This window comes from Martes martes, assembly GCF_963455335.1.
Source record: "Martes martes genome assembly, chromosome: 7".
Lineage (NCBI taxonomy): Eukaryota > Metazoa > Chordata > Mammalia > Carnivora > Mustelidae > Martes > Martes martes.
Genome location: NC_137894.1, coordinates 109,716,697 through 109,735,231, shown reverse-complemented (window position 1 = coordinate 109,735,231; position 18,535 = coordinate 109,716,697). Strand labels below are relative to the sequence as shown.

At 42.0% G+C, this 18,535-nt stretch overlaps 1 protein-coding gene across 1 annotated transcript in view; it reads right to left on the bottom strand.

The window, feature by feature from the left end:
- The window catches only part of FNTB (farnesyltransferase, CAAX box, subunit beta), a 64,212-nt gene extending 46,123 nt beyond the window's left edge, over positions 1–18,089 (bottom strand). The window contains exons 1-2 of the mRNA XM_080807741.1: positions 17,872–18,089; positions 2,564–2,628 (exon numbers count right to left, since the gene is read on the bottom strand). Of these exons, the coding sequence (XP_080663867.1) occupies positions 2,564–2,628; positions 17,872–18,015 (209 nt within the window). The 5' untranslated portion in view covers positions 18,016–18,089. The remainder of the gene's footprint in view (positions 1–2,563; positions 2,629–17,871) is intronic.
- Positions 18,090–18,535: the final 446 nt, after the last annotated feature.

Below are 18,535 nucleotides of genomic sequence, written 5' to 3'. Positions count from 1 at the left end.
GTTCAATAGGCAAATGCCTCCCTCAGCATCATTCTTGGCATCCCTGGACCTGTGCGCAGTCAGTGGTCCTGGATGTGTGTGCAATGCTATTATACCGACCAGCATCATAATCTCAAAAACAAACACGCTGTGTCATTTAGATTTATTGCTAGTATCTGAATATTCACTTTAGCTAAAAATGAAGGTTTGTTCCTATATTATGTCAGACGTTCTAAAATTTGACTTCTAAAATGTTAAACATTGAAATTGTGATAATAATTTAAAATTTTGCTATATTTTCAGGTTTATTCTTTTATCCTAGAAGTTAGTTCTATGATGGTGGTGTTTGGCTTCAGCCTTATGTTGACACGTTGATTTCTATCAGCCATTCACTCAGCCTTTCTGCCAAAATGTGTAATACCTCTAATATTCATTAGCATGCTATGACATAATGATATACTTATTAGCATCCTTTAAAATACTCATTTTCATAGGCAACGATAAAATGGGAAATGTCAGATTCCTGAAATAAACTCAGACCCCCTGACATATTCTACTTCCAGAAAGATCCAAACCAGGAGGAACATTTTTGTCTTCCACCCACACCTGACCTAAGACCTATGAATTCAGGGGATTTAATTTTTTTTATTGTCCTCTGGCACCCTTCCCCAAACACCACTTCTTCCTCCCAGACTATGTAATCTCCCATTCTCCCTCACATCTCAGTAAGAATAAAAGAAAAGTCCAAGGGTCTGTTCTGATGGTGGGTGAAAAGGAACATCAAATGATCAAAGGTCCCTTTTGAAACACAGGGATCATGTGTCCACAGGGCCTCAGACAGCAGACAGTGACTCAGAGCCCAGTCAGGTAAGTCACCAGGGATGTAGCAGCGAGGCACAAAGACCCCCTGAAGCAATCACACCCCTCACCACCACCAAGTCCCTCTGCCTCTCGAGAAATCTCGCCTGCACCAGGCAGAGCTGGTGCCCACGTGCCCCCCTCAGCTGTTTGCTGACTGATTTGTAAAAACACCGTTGTCTCTTTAGCACAAATGGCAGAGTACGGCACATATTTTTCTGTATTTTTATTTTTCCATTTAATATACCTTGGAGATTATTCTAAGATAGAAACTTGTTTAAATAAAAATTTGGAAGAAATAAACAAATTGTTTTTAAAAAGGTAAAAATGTTATTTAAGTAGAGTTGACATATACTGTTGTATTAGTTTCAGCTTTCGAGCTGTGGAAACCAATGGCTTCATTTCCTAATCTCCAGCTGTGGCTCCGGACGAGCAATAACTCATTTATTGAGGACTGAGCTTTAGGTTAATACAAAGATTTAGTTCAGCAGTTTGGGGAAAGACTCCTCTAGTTAGTTGGTATCTTCCCTCGTTCCTTCCCCAGGGAAGAAAAATGAAAATGACCTTCTCATCTACCTTTCCCTTTTTCTAATCTGCCTTTCCCAATTGTTTTCTGCCTTGGCTAATCAGAATTTTCAGAAGAAAATTTCTTTTTCAAGGAAATAGTGGCAAAATATAATGGTGGTAAAAAAGACACAAAAGGAACTCGGGCCAGAACCACGCATGATGTCCCAGTAAAACTAGAGCACTCACAGCCTGACTAGCCTGGAATTATTCTGTTCAGTCTCCGAAGCACAGGACTCAGGGCTCAGGCAGGACCTCGGGCACCCCCCTGCTTCCCAGCCAGAGTGAATCAGCCAGCAGTGCAATGGCCCTTTGTTCAGAGGGAGTCAAGGCAGAGTGTGCGACTACTAAGATAAAACCATGACCACACACAGTTTCGGACTCCTAATCTGTTCTTATGACTGGAAATACGACACAGGATGGTTCTGGAGAAACAACCTGGGACTGGGAGAGATATGCTAATAGAGGGATGAAATATCCTCATGAAATCTAGCATGATACATTATAAACTACAAACAAGGGAAAACAAAGGTTCAACTTAAACAATAAGTTTAAGTTAAGCTTATAATCCCCTTTATGGAATTTCTGACATCAAATTGCTTAGAAACCTTCAACTTGCTAAGTGCCGAGGGAAACAAAAGGCACTGTGTGTTCTCCCTGGAGACGGCATCCTTGGGAGTGGCGCCACAGTTACCAATAAGGGCCGGACTGGGAGAAGCTCAGACTCATCACCTCTTCCCAGTCAAAGCACAACACACATCAGGAGAATCCAACCTTTGCCATCCCCTGGACTCAAAGTGCCAACGAAAAATAAAACCTCAAGAGTTCTGATCCGAACCACCAGAGCACCAGGTTGCGACTAAGCAACAGAAACATGAATTTCGCCTCCCCATCATCAGACCTCAGAGTCCAGGCCTTAAGGGGTCTCCCCATATAACACCTGATGGTTCAGATCAAGGAGAGCATCTCCTCTAAACAGCTTTGTAACAGAGGAAGGAGTTGGGGTCATTAGCTTACCAGGTGGCCACAAGGTCAAGGTTAAGAAACCCTTCTCCCAACAGACTTATCCCTTGAGGTTGAACAGGCTCAAGGAGGAAAGAAGAAAGGCTCGAGCAGGAGGGGGTGTCTCCCCGATCCCCCCACACTCCTAACCACAGCTTACCTTGGTACAAGGTGGTTGAACTTGTAAGAACTGAAGACGTCCTGGATCTTTTCTTCTACTTTTGCCTGGTAAGAATGCAGGAGATGGGAGAGAGAAACAAATACAGATGAGTCCTCTGTCAACTTTTTCTTCCAGTTGCCACAAATGTCCATTGGCTACAATTGCTTGGTGTGGTTTTCATAGGACTGTAAGCCTATTCAAGGGCTCTGTAGGATGGCGGGCTCAGGACAGACGAAGCAGAGAGAATGTCCTGTACCATGCTGGCATTACCCTCGACTTCTCCAGTCAGCTATCCATGTATCCAAACTAATGGCGGTCCTGGAGTTTGGCTCATTGGCACCAGCTACTTAGGGAGCAGACAAAGCATTTTGCTTGAGAGATTTATTCTTGCCTGCTCTATGAAGTTGTTTAGGTGTTTACTTAACTGGCCATTCGCAAATACAAAATTAATTTCTGCTAAGGGTCATACCTTTTAATGTCAGACTGAACCATTTAAATACAGATTGAGGGGTGCCTGGGTGGCTCAGTGGGTTAAAGCCTCTGCCTTCGGCTCGGGTCATGATCCCAGGGTCCTGGGATTGAGCCCCGCATCGGGCTCTCTGCTCAGCAGGGAGCCTGCTTCCCCCTCTCTCTCTGCCTGCCTCTGCCTACTTGTGATCTCTGACTGTGAAATAAATAAATAAAATCTTTACAAATAAATAAATAAATAAATAAATACAGATTGAACATTAAAATTCAATCTGTATTTAAATTCCCTATGGGATTTACAAGAACATCAATCATGGAAACACCAATGAAACAGCGCATCTGGTCATTGGTCCTATGTCACACACAGCACTCAACAGTCCCATAAGGTGCAGGATCTCAGAAAGCCAGGTCACAAAAAAATCCAGATCACCTGTGTCCTATGAAGACCTACCACGACATGGTCACACAGTTCAGCTTCTGTAAGGAAAGGATACGGCAGTGCAGAAGTGGGCTGGTTAACAGGAGACAGGGTTTCTCCTTCACTGGCATCCCTGTTCTTGGTAGTGAGGCATGTCCTCATTGAGATTTCAAGATACATAATAATGTCCTCTCTGGGAATTTCAAAATGTATTCTTTGTTTCTGAATGGTCCACTGAGTTACAGCGTCTAGGGCCTTGACGTATGTGCAAGAATTATTTGTGATGATGAGGGGAGCAATGATGTGAGTCATCTAAAATGGCAGCCAATCTAAAATTCATTTATACTTGGTTTCAGGATATACTTTGGTATTTGCCTCTGAACATGAGTTTGAGGGATAATCTGGCTAAGAATTCATAGTATTTCAAAAAACAGACTGAAGTCACTGTAAGAATCTGACTCATGAGGTATAAGGAAGTTGTCCCAATTCTTTATAATTCTTTTCCTTTCTAGACTCTCACACAAGACTAACATAAAGCTCCAGCCTAAAAGGAAGACAGACTGCATTTCTCAGTTACGTCTTCCTTAGCTGTAAGCTGAAAGGGATAGAAAAATATACAAGAAACATACGTCAGTAAGATCATGCAAGAAAGATTTGCCTACAATATTCTGTTAGAGCTAAGTGAATTGATGAATTCTGAATGAAACAAAACCAACTGGGAGGAAAACTCACTTTGTTTGCCCAAATACAAGCTGACTCAAATCCACACGACTTAATAATATTCCAAGGCCCGGGCGCCTGGGTGGCTCAGTGGGTTAAAGCCTCTGCTTTCAGCTCAGGTCATGATCTCAGGGTCCTGGGATCGAGCCCCACATCGGACTCTGCTCAGCGGGGAGCCTGCTTCCCTCCCTCCCCTCCCCGCCTGCCTCTCTGCCTACTTGTGATCTCTGTCTGTCAAATAAATAAATAAAATCTTTAAAAATAATGATAATAACATTCCAAGGCTGATGGATGAGCCCATTATCGCCTTAGCATTCTGACACTGAGATCCTTACAGAGAAAAGGGTCCAGCCAAGAACTCCTTCATGAGCAGACCCACCTTCAGCTCCCCCTCGGACAACAAAAGAAGCCAAGAACTAGCTGAGGAAAACAGAGTTTTACTGCTAAACTAGGATACCTGACAGACAGAAGGCAGAAAGTGCTTAAAACATTCCCAACACTGTGTTATTTCTCTCCGGAGCTACTAATCACTCTTCTGCAGAATGAACAAGTGATACTCCAAAGCAGTTAGTAACAGACTCAACGGTCTGAAAATCTAAGTTATGAATTCTAATAAATACCTGAGTATTATAGGCCAGTTGTTCATAAAAATGGCCAAATAACAATTCCCTTTATCTTCTCTTAAGAACTGGTATATGTTTCTAATAGCTTCATTGAGATATCATTCACGCACCGTTCAACTCATCCATTTAAAGTGTATGATTCGATGGCTTTTAGTACATTCACAGAGTTGTCCCTCCATTACCACAATCAATTTTAGGATATTTCCACTACCCCCAAAAGAAATCCTGCACCCCTTAGAAGTCGCCCCCAACCCTTCATCGTCCCCAACCCCTATCAACTATTCATCAACTTTCTATCTTTATGATTGGCCTATTCTGGGTATTTCATATAAATGTAATCACACAACATACGGTCCTTCGTGACTATCTTCTTTCACTCAGCATGTTTTCAAGCTTCATCCATGTTGGGGCATGAACCATTACTTCATTTCTTTTTATTGCCAAGTAATATTCCATTTTATGGATATATCGCATTTTTTTTAATCTATTATTCATCCGTTGATGGGCATTTGGGTTGTTCTCATTTGGGGGTTATAATGAATAAAGTCGCTAGGAACATTCTTGTGTTTTTTTTTTTCAAGTGGCTATGTAAGTTTTCAAACGGGTATGTGTTTTCATTTCTACTTAGGTATAAGTATGTACCTGGGAGTGGAATTGCTGGACCATATGGTCACTCTAGGTTGACTCTTTAAGGGACTATCAGACTGTTTTCCAAAGCAGTCATGGCATTTTATATTCTCACCAGCAACATATGAGCATTCTAATTTCTAACCTCACCAACACATGTTACTCCCTGTGGTTTTGATTATATCCATCCTAGTGGGTGTGAAGCAATATTTCATTGTCGTTTTGACTGCAATTCCGTCATGGCTAATGATGTTGAGCATCTTTCTACAGGCTTATTGGCGACTTGTATATCTTCTTTAGAGAAGTATCTATTCAAATACGTCTTTTTTAAAATTGGGCTGCCTTTTTATTATTGAATTGTAATAACTTCTTATATATTCTAGATACAAGTCCCTTATCAAATACATGATTTACAAAAATTTACTCCCATTCTATGGGGCACCTGGGTGGCTCAGTTGGTTGAGCGACCAACTCTTGGTTTTGGCTCGGGTCGTGATCTCAGGGTCATCATGGGATCAGGCCCATGTTTCAGGGTCATGGGATCGGGCCCCCTCCCCACTCAGCAAAGAATCTACTTGAGATTCTTTCCTTCTGCCCCCCCCCACTCTCTCTTTCAAAATGGATGAGTGAACCCTTTAAAAAAAATTTTACTCCCATTCTAAGTGTTGTCTTTAGGAACTGGTATATTTTAGAAAAAGATCACCTTAGAGCACACAGGATGGTTTCTAGAGTACAACTTTAAAAATAATACTTAGCAATAAGCCTGAAATTTTTTTTTGACACATAGTAATGGATTAATATAGAAATTAAAAAGAACTCATCTGGCGAGGAGAAAATCAAAGTCATCTCCAAAACATGCAACATCCTTTTTTGCCTTCCCTTCTCCCCATATGGCCTGCCAAGTGTTATATAAAATCTGAGTAAATTTGTTACCAAGAAGATGCAAGCACTCTTTGCTCCGATTTGTGGAGCAGAAGGAAAGGAAGAAAGTTAGTTGTATACAAAGGAGTTACCATAACAGGTATGAGCTGCCATCCTTAGAAAGGCCAGCTTGAACAGTTGACCCTTGGCTGGTATACAGAAACCTGAACTTGGGAGGGTCCCCACCATCCCAAGAACTGATGCACTGTGCTGAAACTGCATAAACCTTATTTATGCTCAACAGCTACTTTTTTCTGGGAGTCTGTAATTTTAATACATGCTAGGCAGAAGGTGCATATGTGACCAACCCCCAGTAAAAACCATGATCCTCTGAGAAGCCTCTGAGAAGCTTCTCTGGTAGGCAACACTTTGCATGTGTAGTCACAATCTGACGTCCGAGAAATTAAGTACATCCTATGTGACTCCACTGGGAGAGGACCCCTGGAAGCTTTTGTCTGGTTTCCTCCAGACTACACTATGAATCCTTCACTGGCTGATTTTGCTTTGTAGCCCCTTGCTGTAATAAATCATAACCATGAGTACAACTTTGCTGACTTCTCTGAATCCCTGTAGTGAATCAACTAGAGGTGGTCTTGGGAACCTCTAATACATTAATAGATTTAGAAATTCAACCTTGATAGAATTAAGGGAGGCAGTCATAACAACTGCTTAATATCTATAGGCAAGATCTATAACTAAATTCCTTTTAAAAAATTCATCAAAATTCTCACTTTATTTTTTTTTAAAGATTTTATCCATCCATTTGACAGAGAGAGAAAGAGATCACAAGCAGGCAGAGAGGCAGGCAGAGAGAGAGGGGGAAGCAGGCTCCCCGATGAACAGAGAGCCTGATGCAGGGCTCGATCCCAGGACCCTGAGATCATGACCTGAGCCGAAGGTAGAGGCTTAACCCACCGAGCCACCCAGGTGCCCCCAAATTCTCACTTTAAATATAACTGATATTAAGCATGAAAAAAACAAAGTTACCTCAGTCATGAAAACTCTGAACACTATATAGCTCTCAAATCAGAATTCTTTTTTAAAAAATCAGCTTCAATACTGCATAGGGATTCTAAACCATGCCCACTTCCCCTGAGCTCTCATTTTATCTTGGATTTCCATGCTTCCTTTCCATCCCAAAGGAAAAGACTATTATATGCTAGTCAATCTCTCCCATGAGAACACCAATAGGCAAGGCAGTCACCAACCGGGTACAATACAAGGGCTGATTAACAGCCCCATAACAACAGGTAATTTTCTTTTGTATATATAGCAAAGGGTCCATAGGTTCATTTCCCTTGGGCACAGGGCACACAGCTCATGACCATGTTAATGAAAGTGATATGACTCTTTTGGGAGAAGGATGACAGCCGAAAGCATCAGATCTGTTTCAGAAACACTGCTATATGAAATGTTATAAGAAAGGTCACCGGGATTAGTCACTAGAAGATTTAGTCCCAAGGGATTAGCTCTTCAAAGTTCTTAAATAGCCTGGGAGAAAAAAAAAGTAACAAGAGGCTAGTTCAAAACACACACACACAAAGAGATAGAGAAATTCCTGGGACAATAGGGGAAATTTAAAATTTTTAAATGGGATATTAGATGATATTATAGATTTTTTTTTTAATTTTCTTAGGTGTGATGTTATTGTCCTTATGTAGAAGAATATTCTTTAGAAATGCATGTTTTATTATCTTATTATCAGATTCAGGAAAAAATACTGGCATATACATATATACACATGTGTGTATACATACACACACACACACACACAAAATCGTGTCCTGGCTAGATGATCCATTGGCTTATCTCCTCTTTTGTCCTTAACTAGGCTGTTTCACACTCCATAGATGTAGAAGTTAATTTGTAGAAAACTGATAGTTATGCAAATATTTCTACCCATAGATATGCATATGGTATCTGGTAGAACGCAATTAATGATCATGGAATGTATACTGACCAGTTTTGCTATGCCTTTGTAATTTCACCTCAGCATTCCTTACGTGCCTGTGAAATGTGTGGCACATTGAGTTCTCTTCTGAACTGGTTATCACATCCTATCAATTCCATGAGTTAAATCTTTGATGTGTTCATTTTATATTTGTATGAGTCTTGATTTTATCCTCTTTTAAAATTTATCCTTTAACAGTTTATATGAAGGACAAAGGTTAGGTAGAGGGTACACAGGTGCTGTCAATTTTTCGGTATATTTGAAATTTTTTATAATAAAATGTTGGAGGGAATTATTAAGAGTCAAAACAAAACAAAAAACTTAACACCCAAAGTTCACCATGACTACTGTATCTAGGCATAAGAAAGATTTCTGAAAAGTCAAATACATTTGCAGATACACATACAGTGCATCCATATCCCAACTAAGCCGTGACTTTTATACTTCTGTGGCCATGTCTGCATCGCCAAATTTTAGCAAGAATCCTACCAAACTGGTTTGGCCAGAATCTCCCCACCTTAATAGCTGATCATCCTCAGTATCTGACTGGGTTCCTCATCCTCCATCTTCCCTCAGTGACGTCTGCTCACGCTGTCTGCCTTTAGGAGGAAGCCCATGAAACTGGCTTAGCCAGAATTCCTTCTTTCGCCTGACCATTCCTTTTAGTAAGTTTCCATCCAGCAATCCCTCTACCTTGCTCCTTGGCTATAAATCCCCACTTTCCCTTTTCATATTCAGAGTTGAGACCAATCTCTCTCCCCTAAGCAAAAGTCACTGTAGTAATAAAGTCTTGAATAGACACTTCCTTTTACAAGTGTCACAAATAGCTTTTTCCTTAACAATACCACCCACAACCACCGGCAGAGTGACTAAAGTTGAAAAAACCAACAACACCAAATGTTGGCGAGGCTGTAGAGCAACCAGAACTCTTGTTATATAACAAAAGTGAGGGTATAAAATTTACAACCATTCGGAAAAAGGATAGCAGTTTCTTATAAAACTCAGCATACACCCACCCTATGATCCAACAATTCCGCTTTTAGGTCTTCGCTCAACAGAAATGAAAACATATGCTCATAAAAAGACTTCTGCGAGAGTGTAGCATTTATAGCCGTTAATATCCAAAATCTAGAAATAGCTCAATTGTCCATCAAGAGGAGAAGGGATTAAAAAAAATCAACAACCGTGTTAAAAGGAGAACTGCAGGCCCCAAATAAAGTCACTTATGCTAGGTCACCGAACTGGGGCTTAATACCTAACCTAATTGCACTTTCAATCTCCCCCAGAAATGTAATCTTTTTTTTTTTTTTTTTAGAATTTATTTATTTATTTGACAGAGAGAGATCACAAGTAGGCAGAGAGGCAGGCAGAGAGAGAGAGAGAGAGGAGGAAGCAGGCTCCCCACTGAGCAGAGAGCCGGATGCGGGACTCGATCCCAGGACCCTGAGATCATAACCTTAGCCGAAGGCAGAGGCTTAACCCACTGAGCCACCCAGGAGCACAACCCCCCCGCCCCCAAATGTAATCTTAACCAGTCAAGAATTTTCTGGTCAGTGTCAATAAGGTAACCTGTCCCATGGGCCCTCTCTATGGACGTTACCATGGGAAGGGGGACCTCACCCAAAACAAATATTTTCTTCTGTGTGCCTTTTTTTTTTTTTAAGATTTTATTTATTTATTTGACAGACAGAGATCACAAGTAGGCAGAGAGGCAGGCAGAGAGAGAGAGGACAAAGCAGGCTCCCTGCGGAGCAGAGAGCCAGATGTGGGGCTAGATCCCCTGGGATCATGACCTGAGCTGAAGGCAGAGGCTTTAACCCACTGAGCCTCCCAGGCGCCCCTTCTGTGTGCCTTTAAAAAACCTTTCCCTTTCTGTAGCCCTTTGGAGTTCCTTTCTACTTGCTAGATGGGATGCTGCCCGATTAATGAATTGGTTAATAAAGCCAATTGCATCTGCCAATTTATTCAGTTGAATTTTGGTCTTTTAACAGATTCGATGGCAGCACTGGGATCCAAAGCAAACTCGTGGTGGCATCTGGAGACAGCAAGAAACAGGTCTGGTGCCCTGTAAACCCTTCTGAGTTCACGGTCTTTCTCGCCATTTCTGAAGGCTGCCAGTGAGCTCTCACTGGAGCTCCCCATCTGACTGGCTTTCCAGTCTAGGGTTACTGGTCGGTCCACCCCCAGTCCTTAGCCCTTGGTTGAATCTGCAATTCCACACTGGAATCCCTTCCCCAGTTCCAGTCCACAGTTCCCATTAACGGAGAGTGCCAGTTTAATCCAGACTGGAAATTGCTGGTGATGCACACAGGGCCTTGTATTAGCCAATCCATAGAAACTTCTAAACCCCAGCCCTCGGTTCTGTCTTCAGATTTCATGCTGGGAACTAGTGGTGGCAGTTGCAATTCTCCATTTGTTTGGAATCAGTTCATGGTCCCCCTTCTTTGAGGTCACCTGGTTTAGTCTTTTCCCCAGTCCCTAGTTCTTTGGTTCCTGCTGGTGTCCACATTTCCATCTCCTCAGTTGGTTTGGTTTCTGTTAATGTGCACATGAGGTAAAGGCTTAACTAATAGAAAAATAATAAATGAATAACAATAGAATGAGATCCTCAGAATCTAAAGAATTAAGTGTTCACCTTCTGTCACATCTGCTTATTTTATACCTAAGAACTATGGCCCCAGAAGCTATAAATGTCTACAAGTCTGTTTTGTGTCCTGAAGAACTTAGCTTGATAACTGTCAGGAGCCCCAAACTAATGCCAAACAGAATAAGGCCAGTCAGAAGCACAGAATAATTTCCATTCTGGTAAATGAAAAAGCAACTCATGCATTTGGTACTTTTTCTTCCACAGCTTCTATCTAAAGCCAGTCTAGGGGCGCCTGCATGGCTCAGTCGTTAAGCATCTGCCTTTGGCTCAAGTCATGATCCCAGAGTCCTGCAATTGAGCCCCACAATGGGCTCCCTGCTCAGCAGGAAGCCTGCTTCTCCCTCTCCTGGTTCCCCTACTTCTGTTCCCTCTCTCACTATCTGTGTGTGTGTGTGTGTGTGTGTGTGCGCGCGCGCGCGCGCGCGTGTGTGTCAAATAAATAAATAAAATCTTTTAAAAATAAATAAATCAATTAAATAAAATAAAGCCAATCTAGGGGCATCTGGGTGGCTCAGTTGTTAAGTATCTGCCTTCAGCTCAGGTCATGATCCCAGGGTCCTGGGATGGATCCCCGCATCAGGCTCCCTGCTCAGCGGGAAGCCTGCTTCTCTCTCTCTCACACTCCCCCTGCTTGTGTTCCCTCTCACGCTGTCTCTCTCTATCAAGTAAGTAAATCTTTAAAAGCAAATAAATAAATAAGGCCGATCTAATGGCACACCAACTTTTATATCATGAACTATCATGTCGCTTCTTCCAACATCTCCCCCTCTCTCCCAAAGGAGGACCCTTCCGGAAAGTGGATTTGCTGCCTGACACTCATGTTAATGCTAAAGATCCAGGAAAAGAATCATTAGTAGATTAAATATAAGGCAAGGATTTTAAAAAAAAATCCTCAGGAAAAACAAATCACTTTTTAAGCAATCCTTACAATGTACATCTGCCTATAGGGGGTTCTTTCAATCCTTTATTTTAAATACAAAATACCAGTTGGGGTTGACATAATCAGTCTAAAACAATCTCAGTCAGTTTGTTTTGGTTGCTGATAGAGGTAAGCTGATGGTATCAGGAAAGATGACAAATTAAGCACAGATTTAGCAATTATTCCTGAGGATAGGAACTCATACTTCTACATGTTAAATTGCCAGTGTAAATCCTTTTAAAGATCATTTTAAAAAGTAAATAAACAGTAGTTAAGTTGTGGTGATCACAGATACACACCAACTGGACACGTTAAAGTTGTGGTGATCACAGATACACACCAACTGGACACGTTATAAAAGGGTCCTAATGTTACATAAGTAGGTACCTGTAACTTGGGATAGAATATGCTTAATATGCTTAATATTATATTAATATTATATATAATATATATTATATATATTATATATTATATATAATATTATATATTATAAAATATATAATATTATATATTATAATATATTATAATATAATGATATAATAAAATATATCAATATAATATAATAATAAATATATAATATATTAATATATAATATATTATTATAATATATTATTATAATATAATATATTATGATATAATATAATATATATTAATATAATATAATATTAATATTATATTAATATGCATATTCAAAAGGGATTTATCTCAAAAAACCAAAAATGTGGTCTTGAGAAATACATTGGTTGACCCAAAATGTGGCTCCAGCAAGATAAAAATACTAAGGTCAAAGATGTATGTGAACATTTTGGAGAAAATTTTTTTATAAGTAAAGAGGAAAAACAATATTTCTAAATTAGTGTGATTTTACAAAGTGTGTGATTCTAGAAAGGTACATGTCCCTAGATTTAAAATCTAAATTTTGTAGGTAGGCATTTGATTTGTTTACACATTTAAAAGTATGTGTATTTTCAATTTGACCAAAAAACTTTTTTTTTGGACTTTTTAATAGGAAAACTGGGGGAAATTTGATATCTGGAATTATCTTAGAGTTGAGCAACATGATACATGCTGAAATTCAATAAAGCAAAACCAATTCACCATAGCTAGCCTGTTGACTGTGTGACCAAGCAGAACTCTGGTCCCTTCCATCAGAAGAGCAAAAAACTAGTAAGTTTGATCATATTTAGTGACTTGTTTCACCTCCATTTAATAATCTTTCAGAGATTATAACTTGAAATAAGTCAACAGAAGGTGTCCAGGATTCATTCCTGGACCCCTGACGTTCCGTCCGTCAGGAGCTGCAGTGGCACAACGCTCAACGCTTGAAGCCAGCTCCCCAGCCTGTCTCCATCCCTCTCCACCACCCACCCCCAACCCCACTGGCTTCACCCACCCAGCTGACCTAATTTCCTACCACAGCCAACCAGCCCCCTCCATGCCTGGTATGGTGGAGTCTTCATCCCTAACAGCTCCTCTGACTGGAATGGCTACCCACCAATTCCATCCTTTACAAGCCAACATTCTCCATGAATTTGTCCTGACCACCTCAGCCCACAACATATGGCTTCCGCTCCCCCAAACCCTTGCACAATGCAGTCATAATGTAGCACTTACTTACACGCTTTTGTAAATCATTCTGTGGTTGCCTCCGGCATATTCTTTTTTCTCTCTAAGAGAAAAGAATTTTGAGGGCGGGAACTAAGACTGGTCATTCTTCAGATACTCCTCACAGTTGACTGTCATTTAACTGAATGCTGTCTAATGACCTCATGCTACTTCAAGTAGAGGATACTTTTGCCCATGTTTCTAAGGACAAACTAAAAGAAAAACAGGACTCGTACCTTCTGTAAGCAACAGTTTTTGGCAAACCTGCTACCTCTGAGACTGTGCCGGTATTAACTCACCAGCCTGAATCACAGAGCATTTGCAAAAGGGGGAATGCAGATAGCACAAAAAAGGAAAACAACCACATCTTGTTTTCTAGAGTTGTAAAAGGTTCTCCAAGCACCAAGCCATTCGGGAAACAGCTTGTCCAGGCAGAAATCTTTACAAATACCTAGAACCTGACCACTGCTCAGTATCTCCACCACCACAGCCTGAGCTAAGCTGCCATCATCCATCACCTGGAGTACTGCAACAGCCTCCTAGTGGGTCCCCCTGCACCCCTCCTCACCTCCTCACAATCCTAACAGTGACCGACATGGGCCTGTGAAAACGCTAGTCAGATTGCGTCGAAACTCTTAAATTGTGGATCAGTCTGACTCCTGGCAGGAAAGAGATAGCACATCCAAAGTGGGTGATTTGAGGAGAGTTTATCAAAGAACTAGTTACACAAACCATAAGAGACTCCTAATCTCACAAAACAAACTGAGGGTTGCTGGGGCAAGGTGGGTAGGGAGAGGGTGGTGGGGTTATGGATGTTGGGGAGGGTATGTGCTATGGTAAGTGCTGTGAAGTGTGCAAACCTGGTGATTCACACACCTGTACCCCTGGGGATAAAAATACATTATATGTTTATTAAAATAAATAAATAAATTTTTAAAAAATTAATTACTTAATTAATTTTAAAAAAAGAACTAGTTACAAAGGTGTGGGCAGGTGTAGGGAAACCACACCTGCTCTAGGGCAGGCAACACAGGGGGTACCCAATCTCCACCTAGGCCTGAAAAAGTGTGAAGAGAAGGAGCGGAGAGGGTGCCCGAGAGCTCCAATGAAAGGTGCCTGCAAAGAGTTGTGACCTTAAGTCTAGAGATCCCCTCCAGACCACACAATCTGTCAGGAAAGGAGTTAATGCGCTGACCTCAGCCTCCATCTCCCTCACTCCTTATCAGTACGCCCCATGGCCAAATACACCCAGAAGCCGTGGGGCAAGGGAGCCTGTCCGTGCAGGTCCACCTCTTGGGGCACAACTGCAGAGCAGGGTGGAAAAGGATAGAGTAGATCTAGGGAGTTGACAAAAAGCTATCCAGCCAAATGGCTCCCCACCTCAGTCAGGATAACTGAAAGTATACTTACAATGGTTGATAAGGCCCTACGTGATCCGACCTCATGTCCTATTCTCCCATTTACTAACCTCTCTCCTCACAGTGACCACTCACTCCACTCATTCATCAGGCACTAGGGAGGCCTCAGGGCCTTTACACTTGCTGCTTTCTCTGCCCGAAATGCTTCTCCCCCAGACACACGCACGGCTTGTTCCCTCACTTACTTCAGGTCTCAGCTCAAGTGGCAGGCACATCATCAGATGTTCTCCCTTACCACCTGATATAAAAACCTTTCCTGCTCCTCCCCCACTCCATTCCTGGCATACTTCATCTCTCTTATCCTGTTTCTTTTTTTCCACAGCACTTCTTATTAAAATCAGACAGACAGACAGATGGAGATTTAGATAGATAGATAGATAAGATACATAGTTTTTTTTCCCTTTTTTGTTGACTGCCTCCCTGGCCTAGAAGAAAAGTTTCATAAAGGCACCAACTTGGCCTTTTTTGTTTACTGCCTTATGTCCAGTGTCTTGAACAGAGCCTGGCATACAGAAACCACTCAAGTATGTGTTAAACAAATAAAAACGTGAATGAATAGAATAGAAGAATCCCTAGCTAAGGGCTCCTTACACTGTTTATATGTTTCATTCCTATTATCAAATTGTTGCTTAACAAATAAATACAGTCTCCTGATAATCAGACAGCGAACAGGAGATAAGCATTTGTTCTTATTGGCAATGGCACAAAATTAAACCCTGCCAGTAAATCCCTATGAACAAACGGACAGAACAAAAAGAATAACCAGTGTCTTCTGCAGACAACTCCTCCAGACAAGGTTGGTACTTCTTACGAGTATATATCATCATTAACTTACCCATCTAGTACCTAAGCCTGTTTTCTCATCTGTGAAATGGAAAAGGATCGAGTGACACAATGTATGGAGAGCATTTAGCACAGAACGGGGGCTCAATAAATGGATACTACTATGATTATTAGTAGTGTTGCCACTGAGGTAACCATTTGTATGAGATACTACATCATCTTCCTACTCTCTGGAATGGTTTATCCCTGACTTTTAAAATGTGAACTAGAAGAATGACATGGAAAGGACAAACAAGATGCTCTACTATCTATCACATAGTTAGGCCTAGATTTGAAACACACCCTATAACAGCACCCAGCCTTGGCCTTGGCGAACCCTCTGGCAGCCCAGAATCGTGTTCCATCCATTTTTGCATCACTTATTATGCCTTGACATTTAAAATAAAAGTGCCAGTATTTCCTGGCAGGAACTAAGCAGGGACACTCGGCTAAAAAAATAAAGTAGTAGAGGAAAAAGAGCAGATCAGTAAAACTTCTGATAATGTTCCTGTTTTTGACTTGCTCCTTGAACCATGGAAGTCTCCGTCCTATTCTCTAAATTAACAGACCAGCTTCTGACTCCCTTTTCTCCACCAGTATTCTGTTCATATCCTTATCTGCTGGGTCAGTTAATTACATAAAAAGTGACCCAAGTCTTATACCACATGAAAAGGAAAAGGCTTGACCTGAATGAACTCTACAGTCTGTCACTTAGGAATACAGCAAAGATCCTGTAGGTTTTTCATTGATGGGAGACTTCTTCGCAATCTTTTACAAAAAACTTCTGTGGAAAGACACACTGGTAGGCTAAGCTGGGGAGCTAGATTCAAAAGGTAAGGGTTAAACCCCATGTAGCATAAATCTCCAGTTATAATATTCTTTTGGCTACTACGTGCATGACTGTGTACTCAAGTCCTTGTTTTTTGTTATGAATTTATAATTATATTCATAGTCACAAATATAAAATATAATAACTACCATTACTAACTTTGCCTAAATGCAGGCTTCCAAGTTCAGGTATGAAAGTCAAAGCAAGTTCCTCCCAGGTTAAGCCTGGGAACTGATCTTACTAAGAGATCTTATTTTATTTGTTAGTACTAAAGCCTGATGCTTATTTGTTAGTACTAAAAAGAATCATCTCAACCACTTCTAGTGACAGATGGGCAAACATTTCCACAATAACTTGGGAACAATTCCAAATGGAAAATGAAAATAAAAACAAGAGTTCACTACTCATTCCTCAAGCACTTTTCAAAGTGACAGGTTGGAGGCCTCAGTGAATGAACGGTAAGTCGTCTAAAAATGTATGATTTTATTGTAGCGCTTTCCAGACGGTACTGTTTTTCTCAACCAGGCTGTGCCATGCTCTTGGTCAGAAACTTTTATTTCTTTTTATTTCCAGCGTTTAACATTGTGTCCAATACTCTGCTGGTGCTCGATTGAATGACTATTAAAATGCCCATCCAGGGGGCGCCTGGGTGGCTCAGTGGGTTAAAGCCTCTGCCTTCAGCTCAGGTCATGATCCCGGGGTCCTGGGATCGAGCCCCGCATCGGGCTCTCTGCTCAGCAGGGAACCTGCTTCCCCCTCTCTCTCTGCCTGCCTCTCTGCCTACTTATGATCTCTGCCTGTCAAATAAATAAATAAAAAAAATCTAAAAAAAAAAAAAATGCCCATCCACAAGGCAGGCCCTACACCTAGCAGTGTAGGTCAGAAATTAAACAGACCCTGGAATGGCATGACCACAGTCTGGCCACTTCTCAGCCCCTCTATGTCCCAAAACTGCGAGCAGATGAGGAAAGTACACTATACACTGAAAACCTCCCGATGCCCCGGCCGAATGAAACGGGCTGTCTGACCCGCCCGAGCTGCTTTAGTCCTCCAGGCACAGAACACGATTCTCCCCGCTTCCTTAGCCAGAGAGGACCCAGGTACTATCCTCCCCTCCAAACCAACCCTGATAACGACCCCTCCCCAACCTGGCCCCACAAACGCTCCATTCCTCAACAGAACCAAGCCTGGAAGCCCAGAGCGTCCCAGAGAGAAGGTACCGCGGTGCACTGTGGGAGTAGTAGTTCCCCGGTGAGTTCCGCACGCCTACTGCCCCGCGGACGGGACTCCCGCTCCCAGAAGTCCCCGCGTGGGCGCCTCGCACAGTCTGGCCACCTCACCTGTTCTATGGACGTGACTGTTTCCACCGAGTCGTCCTGCAACCGCTCCCGCGCGTGCTCGGGCCTCAGACTGTACAGCGGCTCTGACCAGACAGGGGAGGAAGATGGAGGGCAATAGTAGGTGAAGGAACTAGGAGAAGCCATGATCAGGAGAGCAGCAGGCGGTGTATAGGACTCCCTTCGTCAAACAACAACGCGCATTGAAACTCAAGCGGGCTAAGGAGCTACGGAGAGCGGGTAGCGTCAAAAAGACTTTGAACGCGAATCTCTCTCCACCCACCGACACATCTTCAGGCAGCGAGTTACTAGGATGCTGCCGCCCCCCATTGGGCAGAGGAGTTGCTGCAGGAGGCTCAGCTTCCTGGCGCGCAAGGAAGGAAGGATGTGTCTATCCATCTGGATTTCATTTTAGAGAGACGGTGTAGGACGCCTCCGTTCGTTATGCAAATTAACGCACGCACGCACACTTCAACGCCGTGCTAATTGTCACCTAATTGTAATGGCAGTAGTTCGCACTTTTGGGTGCCCAAGAACCGTGAGTGGAACTGTAAAAACATTTTTGACAGCTCTCCTGACTCAGACTGGCTATCACTAATAGAATTACTGTGCACCTTTGGGTGCGTGACAGCAGCCCAGGAGAAGCCTTCAGCTTCTCAACAAGGGA